This window comes from Myxocyprinus asiaticus, chromosome 36 (genome assembly GCF_019703515.2).
Source record: "Myxocyprinus asiaticus isolate MX2 ecotype Aquarium Trade chromosome 36, UBuf_Myxa_2, whole genome shotgun sequence".
Lineage (NCBI taxonomy): Eukaryota > Metazoa > Chordata > Actinopteri > Cypriniformes > Catostomidae > Myxocyprinus > Myxocyprinus asiaticus.
The window spans coordinates 23,784,630-23,794,899 of NC_059379.1; the positions used below are offsets into that span (position 1 = coordinate 23,784,630).

Sequence of the window (10,270 nt, forward strand, 5' to 3'; positions counted from 1 at the left end):
TGATTTGATATTAGTAGTAAAAAAATTCACAAATAAACTTATTAGATGACACCTATATAGAAATAGATCTATTTTATATATTTTATTATTTTTTTTTTGGAATACTTGTTTCCCAGTGATCATATGGAAAAAAGCTTGGTCACTCCCTTTTCGTTTCTCTATAATTAACAAGATTCAGGAATTACACTTAAAAATTCTTCATAGCATAATTGTTTGTAATTACACTTTATCAAAATTTTCAGACATTGATGAAAGTTGTTTGTTTTGTTCAGAGCAGCCACAAAAAATTTTATTTCATATTCACCAAAGCAAAAGGAGCAACTATAAACCGTGCTTTAAGGTTTTTATGATATAATTTTTTTATGTTTATGGACTCTCTTAACTGTATAGATAACAAAAAATAATTGAAAAGTAAAACTTTGAAATGCTGTCTTTTAAAAAAAATTATTATTTTTTTATTTATTTATTATTTTTTTATGTATTGCTGTGTTGGTGCTTATCTGGATGTCTTGTTGTGTATATATATGTTTGTATTCTGTGTCCAGCATTTAATAAAAAAAATAAAAAATAAAAAAAACTATTAATGGGTACTATATTCACTGCCTGAGTAGAAATCCTTTAAAATCGTTTTATGATGTATGTCGATATCACTTTGTAAATACGACATTTAATTAAGTTTAAACCATAAATTACACATAATAACTGAAGTTACATATTGTGATATTAAAGATGTGTCGTTGTTTGTGTTTTTCAGTTGGCCTAGACTTCAATGACATGCTATGACGATAACGTGATAGGTTTTTGCTCAGGCATTACAAACGGTTACCCCCATGGGGACTCGATTTACCGGGCGGACTCAATTTATCATGAAACCAGCATGCACCTGCCGCTGATCAGTTCTGCGCAGAACTTTCTCATCTCAAACGATCCTATTGTTGACAAAATGGGTCTGTTCCAAATATTAGTGAGCTGTCTCCTGTCTACATAAGCAGCTGTCTTCTACTACAGCATCCTTACTGAAATGATGCCTCATAAGAGAGCGATTTGGAACCCTCTATATAGGTGGCAGCTCCATGCATCCTTCAAATAGCGCTCCTCAAGTGCAGTGCACATGACACTCGACTCGCAATTGATTTCAATACAGGTGACGCGATCCTCCACTCAGCATAAATACGCACAGCACACACAAATTTTGGGGAAAATAGTCGGTTGTGTGTCATTTAAAACTGTTATTTATTGATACTTTCCGTAGTGAATGGAATAATTATAATCTAAATTTCTGTCGCTTCGTCCGCCAACTTGGATTTATTTTTCCGCCGAGCTCATCACGGTGCATTCTGGGAGCACCTCCCTGGGGAAGGATACATACGATGATACCGGAGAATTTGGCCAAAACGAGATATCTTAAGAGGCAGCATAATTAAGATACCTAACTTTTGGAACAGCCTTCGCGTCGGCAGCGTGCCTATGATGTCTTAAAATGCTGCCTCCAGAGGACACCCAATGTATTCCCATGCTGCCATGTTACACGTCCCTTATATTATAGCTTATTAGATTCACATATAATATTTGAATAGTATAAGAAATATTTTGACACCAATCACCAATGTTTTAAATAATAGATTGCATATAAACCAGAGTGTGTGTCTGTCTAGATTGCATTACCAGTTAACACCATTAGAACACAAGAGAACAGAAGCATTAAAAATTGGTGCAGTTAGAAAAATTTATTGAAACACATTCAGGCTTAAAAGCAAAAGGTCAAACAAAAACTTTCCAGTATGGAATACCATTAACTTAAGGACATAATAAAAAAGACGACTGAATGTAAACTTACTGAAACAAAGTCTGAATATAAACTTGAAAATATACAACTGAAACCACAGTATTATTGAATTCAAATCTTGTAAATACATACAGTAACTGCCTTTCTTAAATCGAGCTATTTAATATTTGATTGATGTAGTCTCACAAAAGTAACAAGGGCCAATAAAAAGAGTATACAATGAACCCAGGTTAATATTGTTTTCTCAATCACTTGAGGCTACAGTTTTTCATCATGTCAGTACTCTTAACAAAACCATGAAAAAAAAATAGAACAATAGAACTTATAATGAAACAGTTATTTAATGTCATGCAAGTTACCATACGTTTATTTTTCAATGAACTCTCTCACACGCCTTCTGTGCTCTACCACTATCTACCAGTCATGCTCTTTCAGGGAACAATCGCACAGTGGTTGCCAGAGCAGCTTTACGGGTGTAGGTCGTGCAGCGACTGAGGATCTCTTGCGTTTGTGGTCTGGGTGGTATCCTAGGGCATGTGGCTGCTTTAATAGGGTCACCAGTTTCTGAGCTGGTGGGGCTGGACTGGCCACTGGAAATACCACTTTCGTTGCCATCTGGCTCTTTACCATGATGTCTCATGCCCTCTTCTCCATCTGAGCTGGACATGCTTGGGCTCATAGAGTCAGTGTCCGAGGAACTGAAGCTAAAGTCAGTTGAATCATTGCTGAAGCTGTTCTTGAGGCTGTCAGACTCCTCATGCTCTTCATCCTCTGGAGCACTGTACTGGCTCTGCGGCTCTAACAGCATTTCCAGAGAGTGGGATTTATGGAATCTATTCATTCTGTATTGTGAGTTGACCTGAGGCTCAGTGGAGTTTGCATCCTGCTTGAAGGAGTTGCTGGCGGACAGGTTGATTGTTGATTGGCTGTTAAGTTTCCTCTGGAGATTTTGAAAGCCAAATGTGGGGCTGCTGTATGGCGTTAGGAACATGGAGGGCACATAGCCTGCCTTATTGTTATATCTGCAGAAAGCATACATGCCTTAAGATTAAGTTCTGCATGAGGCTCAGATATGATTCATGCAATTTTGAGAGCAATCATCTGTATGTTTATAGAAACGTCAAAATATAATATGAACTCTAAGGTATAACGTGCATATTGCTAATCATGATCACAAAATAAATTCTGGGGGATCAGTCTTGTATCACCCTAAATGGGGTTTGTTGACCGGCTGACTGTACATTATCTTGCTTATTACATGGCTACTTGCCAAATAAATGAAAAAGGACATTAAATATTATCTGGAGTTGACATTATTGTATTATGTGAGACAGCCGTGGCCCATGCATTTTAAGCCTAGGGCTTCAGTGCGATTCATGCCATTAAGAAAACACAGTTTCACAATTAATAAGATTCATCATAAGATCATACATTACGTGGCAGTCAACTAATAATACCAATTGACATTTTAAAAACACTTCCACACATGAAAGCCAGAACCAAGGAGGTTTATTAACAAGAAAAAGCTCTCTAATAATATTTGCAATTTAAATTTTTCTTGCAATACATTTTGTTTCGTCAGTGTACACGGTTACTTTTCAAAACTTGATCGGACACTGAATGCTCAAGCAGCCTATTTTACACTTAGAAAACTCCTGATGTTGCTATAACAATGCAAAAAGCACTTACCAATTTGCCTGAAGTGAAAATCAGCCCTCCCTTCCTGTTTAATTAATCAATCGCAAGATCATGCAGAACATCTCAGGTTTTTAAATCCATAAGAATCGCTTTCTCAATGTCGATAGCGGCAGTGATGACAGCCGACTCATCAGCAAGATCTCGCGCACTTCACTTTCAAATTACGTACATCACTTAAAGCATGATTGCGTCACTCAAGGCCAGCTTGAAGGCCTGACTGGGACATCCTAAAGACCACACCCACCAAGAACAAATAAATCAATCTGATTGGCTGATGAATCTGACAATCCGACTTTAGATCTCTATTCACTGCACTGTTGAGGGATTCTGTGGAAATTCTGAAGGCCTAACGGGGTGGAGCTCAGACTCACGTGCTGCTTCAGGCTTGCGATTTGTGAAACAGTTGTCACACTTTACTTGTAAGCATCGAGGAATTAATTCTGATTGGATAAACTTTTTGTTTTTTGCTATTCGTTTATAGATTAATTAGGACTGGAAAGCGATAGAAAATACATAGGCAAAAAGGTCAATGAGAATGAAAGGTTGAAAAAATATTTATTTATTAAGCATGTTATGCCAGCAGAGAAGGCTTTGCTGGCCCTGAGAAATCGCCACTTATGTGAAAAGAAAGAGGCCGAAGAGAGAGATGAGAGACTGAAACTAGCACAGTTGGAAATCTATTGCCAGGGACAACAGTTTAGCGGCGATTAAAAACAAATATTTGACCACAGAGTGCTGCACTTGATCAGAGTCAAGTGTCCCAGAGAGCCAATATTTCCAATATTTATGTAAATGCATATATTTTTCCTCTTTATTTGCGCTTCTCATCTGCAACTTAAAGGTGCTATATGTAAGATTGACTACAAGCATTTGAAGTGGGTACTGCAGACCAAATTCAAAATACTGGAGAGTTGTTTGCCCCGCCCCAGACTCGAAGCTCATGAGGGTTGCCAGAATGTTGACACGCAAATTAACCTGGGCTTTAAGCTGTCCCCATCTTCCAAAGACGTCTCCAGTATTTATCCATGTTTTACTACGCCTGTGGACATGGTGGTTTTTAGACGGATGGCGAGGCTTTTTAGGTCTGGTGGAATCTGTTATCTCTGATCCAGTTCGTTTGCGGGCTTCCATGGCTGAAGCACGCAGTGTTGTTTGCCTGAAAACTTGTTCAAATCTGGCAACCCGGTGGTGTCGAAATACTATTGGTGAGTGGGCAGTGGGCGGGATCACACAGGCCAAAACATAAACAGAAATTCCTGCCCTGAATGGAAACTTCAAAGTAGAATATACTGGCTGTAGTATTGTTATCGGAGAAGCCAGTATTTCAACTTAGCATGTTTCCTAATTCTCTAATGACATATTATGGCAATTTTATGATTTAGTACAGTAAAAATATTACATATAGCACCTTTAATGATTATCTGCTACTTTAAGCTTTATTTTGTCATTTCTATTTCTTTGGAGCTTGCAGAAATATATTTCATTACCAGAAGTGCTGCACTGCTACATGCAGTGTTGTTGTGCATTTTTTAAATACATTTTGGCTTGACTATTATTTTAAATCCTTCAAACAAGAAAATGTTTCCTTTAAAATGGGGCCTCCCACACACTTACTGTCTATAAATACATCAACCTTAGAATACTTTGACATTCATATCATTCCTTGAATGTCAGCGCAACCTGGGTAAACAACTTTAATTACCTGACAAGCCACCAGCCATTCAAAGACTTTTGTAACACCTCCACAACAGCGCCAATGCTCAGGGACAGCTCGTCCTCTTTTTTGGATGTGTAACCTCTTGTGGCACAGTACAGAGGCACTGGGAGTGAGAAAATCTTCAGTTAGCAAAGCTTCTTTGTAGATTCATTGAATCTGTAATTTTATGTAACAGTTGCATCTTACTTTCAACAGTAGCTGAGTCTAACTCATCCTCATCTTCTTCCTCATCACATAGACCCAAGTAGGGAGCAGGAAACCAAGCCAGACGTTTATCCTCATTCTCAACAAGCCACCAACCTGTTCATGGAACACCAACATTAAAATATTACCTAACAATGGCAAGAATAGACTCCAAGGAACTGCACTATATATATTTTGACTTCTGTCTTTACAGTTCATTTCCTTATGAGAGAAGAAACATACCTGCTTGGTCTTTGATGAGCACATCCAGTCTTTCATCCACAGCAACCTTAAAGGGTTTGTTCTTTGTATCCTTAGTCTCATATGGAGCAACACATCGATATGTCTTGGATACAAAAGGGTGGGTCACATTGCCAATGCTCAGACATTTATTTGCCATATTAGGTCCTCGCATGACAGTGGGGATGTTGTCAGATTGCAGAATCATCACACTGCAAACAGTCAGAGAGACATACAAATGTTACCTTTTAAGTATACTGTAGGCTACATTAACTGCATGCTCTGTATAATGGCGTTTAACTAAATCGTGGCCATTCTGAAACAGGCACAAAGAGCTACATATGTGTTCTTGGCAAACTGCAGTGACCTACACAGTCTGGCTAATGAAGTGAACAACAAACCTATTTTGGGTAAACTCTGGCTGAAGCTCTTGCTCATTTGGCAGCAAGAACTGAATGACCTCAGAGGAATGTGATACAGCAGAGTCACACCGCAACAGACTGGAGCAGTACTTCTCCAGACCGCTCAGTTGATGCACAGACTTGATCAGACCCTTCAGCGGAAAGATTCTCTTTGTGTTTCGGGCTGCAAACAGCATGCATCTCATTTGAATAACAGAACTAATGAAAGTGTGCATCTTTTTATATCACTTAATTGGAAAGGTGCAATTGTTACCTATAAAAGGATAGTTCACCCAAACAAATTCTCTCATAATTTACTCACCCTCATGCCATCCCAGATGTGTTTGACTTTCTTTCTTCTGCAGAACACAAATTAAGGTTTTTAGAAGAATATCTGAGCTCTGTTGGTCCAAACAATGCAAGTGAATGGTGACCAGAATTTAGAAGGTCCAAAAATGACAAAGTAGGCATAAAAGTAATCCATATGACTCCAGTAGTTAAATAAAATCAATATCTGAGTATGTTTTTACTATCAGTCTCCATCTTTGACCAGCCTCAACCAGTAGGTGGCTGAATGTGAAAGTTAAAGTAATTGCCATACCAGAATGTGAAAGTGAAAGTGTAGATTTACCGTTTAAAAAAAGGACTTAAATATTGATCTGTTTCTCACCCACACCTATCATATTGCTTTAGAAGACATGGATTTAACCACTGGAGTCTTATGGATTACTTTTATGCTGCCTTTCGTGCCTTCAAAGATCTAGTCACCATTCACTTGCATTATATGGAACTACAGAGCTGAATATTATTTTTAAAATCTTTGTGTTTTGCAGAAGAAAGAAAGTCATACACATCTGGGATGGCATGAGGGTGAGTAAATGATGAGAGAATTTTCATTTTTGGGTGAACAATCCCTTTAAGAGTTTTTCTACATATTCTGACCCTCACTAATTACTTTTGTAGTTCAATACTATGTTCTATAATACATTTTTACTTGAACTTAAATGCATTTGTACTTCAATCATTTTAAATACATTTTGATGTTGCACATCTTTTAAATTACCTCTTTTTGTTTTCTTTTTTTTTTTTTTTTTTACAGTGTATGTGGATATGTGCCCATACCTCCAAAATGAGGGAGCACTCTATCCTCTTTGCCTGGTTTATCCACAAGAAATTTCTTTTTCAACTGCCTCTGTTGAAGAAAAGTGAATTAGGTGATGAGGTTTACTTTCTAGTTAGTTACTATTCGTGCTGAGTCCAAGTTGTAAAACCTACATGAAGCCTCTTAAAGTCCTGGAGAGATCTGTACACTATCACCTCGCTCTTGTCAGACCATAACACGGATGTCATGTACATCTGCAACAAACAAACAAGCAACTAATCATTAAACCTGAATTACAAACTATGACTAAGAAGCAATATAGTCTTTAAATGTTCTTCCCAGCGGTTGTTCTACAAATACATCCTTTTCTGCTGATTCCTTACTTTGCTCTTCTCTTTCCTCATCACGCCGATAAGACGGACATCGACAGGGAAGCGCGGATCACTCATACTGTAGCTGACACAGCTGCTGCTGCTGACGCGGCTTCTGAAGAAAGAGAGAAGATCAATGAATCGCTCTTTCCTTGTTCTTGCTCAGCATCCTGAGCATCCTCATTATTTATACCTGTAGCCACTAGGCGGACCTGGGCGTGTTGTTTATCTCACATGAGCGTTTAAAAGACCATATGCTATAAAATACGGGTGCGTGCACGTGCGCATGTAGACATTGTGACGTAGTGTTGTAGTTAAAGTTTCTGTAGAATTTCATATATCCCCTTGTTCCTTTCATGAAACAATTCATATTTATGATGTTTAAATGTCAGTGTTATCTATCTATCTATCTATCTATCTATCTATCTATCTATCTATCTATCTATCTATCTATCATATGTCTGTCTGTCTTATTTCTCTGCATTTTCCTGCAGTAGTAGCCTATCAATATAAAACATCACCAATCTTTGCCTTCATGTCAACATGGATTGGTCATAGATTTTTGCCATTTTGCTATATCAGGTCCAGCATTGCAGAGAGCTTTGGGAGCCAACAAGTTAAAACCGGGACCTTTCCCGTAGGACAATAATGACTTTTCATCAAAATAACCAATGTGAGCAGTCCATTCATAGCTGTCATCCTTGAGTAATTTCTCGAAGATGCCCTGATGGTTTTGTGGGGGTGGACAGTCTAAGTGGGGCTCACAGGTGTGTCTTCAAACTGAGGGTGGTGAGAGCGCAGACAGCTAGAACAATGATCTGAAGCTGATGGCGTCACACTAGTCTGTGAAGGACCGCCAAGACTCCTCCGCAGAATCCTGCTCAAGGTCATCAGCAGTACAGTTTGTCAAGCCTCAAGCGTGACAACATCATCACCTGAGAAAGGACCCCAACTGCACGTTTTGGCCATCCAGGTTAAGGCACTAAACACGTGCTTTTCATGTGCCATCCACTGAACTGCATGGGGCAGTCCATGAGAAAATATGTACACATGGACTTGCTGACTTGCCAGGTGCAGTAATGAACAGAATGATGACCCCAGGGAAAACACCATGGAAATCCCATGGAAGAGGTTAACAGAGGCCCAAATATTTATAAAGTACAACTGTTCTTCTTTACCTTACAAAGATGCAAACTTTGCATCTTTTTATTTAGCCTAATTTTGAGGGGGGTTTTTTATGTCATGATAAAGTTTCCTGGGATTAAATTACTGCAAGATGCACCAGTAACACTTAAATGATGCTAGCGATGTATTTTTTCTGCCCATGTCAAATGTCAGTATGACAGCAAACATATTTCATCAATATCAGCATTTCCTTTTAATCTTTTTTTAGATTGAGTCGGTTCCTGTTCTGAATGCTGTAAATTCATTTCAATCCTCAGAAGAGACGCATCACTTAATTCAAACCATGCTGAATACTGTTTGTTCAAGACATTTGTTAAAAATACTATAAAATTAAAAAGTTTTCAAGCTTGTTCCTCTGCCAGTAATGGCTAAGTAGATGTGCTTGTTGTACTAGATTTGAAAGAATGTTGCACTTGTATACCTTCACTGTATTTTCTTGAAATTACCTTTCTTTTTCTTTTTTTGTTTTTCATTCTTTTTTTTCTTCTTTTTTTTAGATTAATTACAGTAAATCTTTCAGAAGGCAGTGTTCATGCTCAGAGATATTGTCAATGAAAAATGTTAAAACCTATTGTAATTACTACTTTCAATTAAAAAGATTTAACACCATTGCTCTTATAATAACATCAGTTTGCAAAGTAGGAAGTAGAGTGGGTAACATTTCTTTGAATATACTATCATTGTCATATCACACAGTTTCATTGAAAATAGTTTCTCTTATTGTTTCCTGTAACAGTTCATTTCATTGTAACATGGCATCAATGCATTCAATGCTATGTCATATGTGAACAATGTCTAAATCAAAAGCCTGTTTTAGAGAATTGAAACTGATTGATAGACAGCTAGCAACACTTTGCCTTCAATGATTTTATGATTCAGCTGAGATTATTGACTACAATGGAGACTTTTTCACTTTTTCATCAGATGGACCAGGAATTTAGCATAACTAACCCTGGTCATTATTAGTAGTGCTATGTTTACTTTTTTATGCACGTTTTAGAGATGTCGGATGTGTTTCTATGTTGTCCAGTTGCTTGTTTATCATCAAGAATACCCATGTTTAGAAATTCACTGAAACAACATTTCCCTATGGGGATTTATAGAAAAAAAAGACTACTTCTTATTTGTGACTTGTATTGGACAAATAATTGTAACCCTGTCATATAGTTTTGTTAGTATCTTTGAATCCATATCAAATATTACTCACTACTAAACAAAATACCATGTATACAACATTGGACAATATTATGGCATGAGTAAACCTAACAATAAAATTTGCTCCACAAGGGCAATGAAAATAAATACATTTTATTGAGTGCAAAGCTGTCTTATTTGAATAAAAGCAATAAAAATATTTTTAGCTCCATTATATTTCTCTGTTTTAGAAGTGATGCAAATTTTGATAGCAAAATGCCCATATTTCAGTGATGCAGTCATTAAATTACTCACAAAGTAATCTATGTAATCTAGGAAAATTAGGATTATTACTGTAGTTATTATTTTGCCTCTTACTATTTTTAAGAAGCATAATTTGGAAGAAAAAAGTAAGCATCTCATGACAATGGAGAAGGTTCACAATGACTTATC

At 37.3% G+C, this 10,270-nt stretch overlaps 1 protein-coding gene across 1 annotated transcript; it reads right to left on the minus strand.

Moving 5' to 3' along the window:
* Positions 1 to 1,707: 1,707 nt before the first annotated feature.
* Positions 1,708 to 7,643, minus strand: LOC127427093 (NADPH oxidase organizer 1-like). The gene is made up of 8 exons (XM_051674455.1): positions 7,511 to 7,643; positions 7,301 to 7,381; positions 7,148 to 7,217; positions 6,026 to 6,209; positions 5,628 to 5,836; positions 5,388 to 5,501; positions 5,187 to 5,304; positions 1,708 to 2,808 (listed from the first exon to the last, which is right to left on the minus strand). Exons 1-8 carry the CDS (start codon positions 7,574 to 7,576, stop codon positions 2,208 to 2,210), a joined length of 1,443 nt encoding a protein of 480 aa, XP_051530415.1. The 5' UTR covers positions 7,577 to 7,643; the 3' UTR covers positions 1,708 to 2,207.
* Positions 7,644 to 10,270: the final 2,627 nt, after the last annotated feature.

Coding starts and splice junctions, on each gene's coding strand:
- LOC127427093 (XM_051674455.1), bottom strand. CDS start 7,576: ATGAGTGATCCGCGCTTCCCTGTCGATGTCCGTCTTATCGGCGTGATG. Junction 6,210..7,147: donor AGTGCTCCCTCATTTTGGAG/GTATGGGCACAT, acceptor TGCTGTTTGCAG/CCCGAAACACAAAGAGAATC. Junction 5,502..5,627: donor GCTCATCAAAGACCAAGCAG/GTATGTTTCTTC, acceptor TTCCATGAACAG/GTTGGTGGCTTGTTGAGAAT.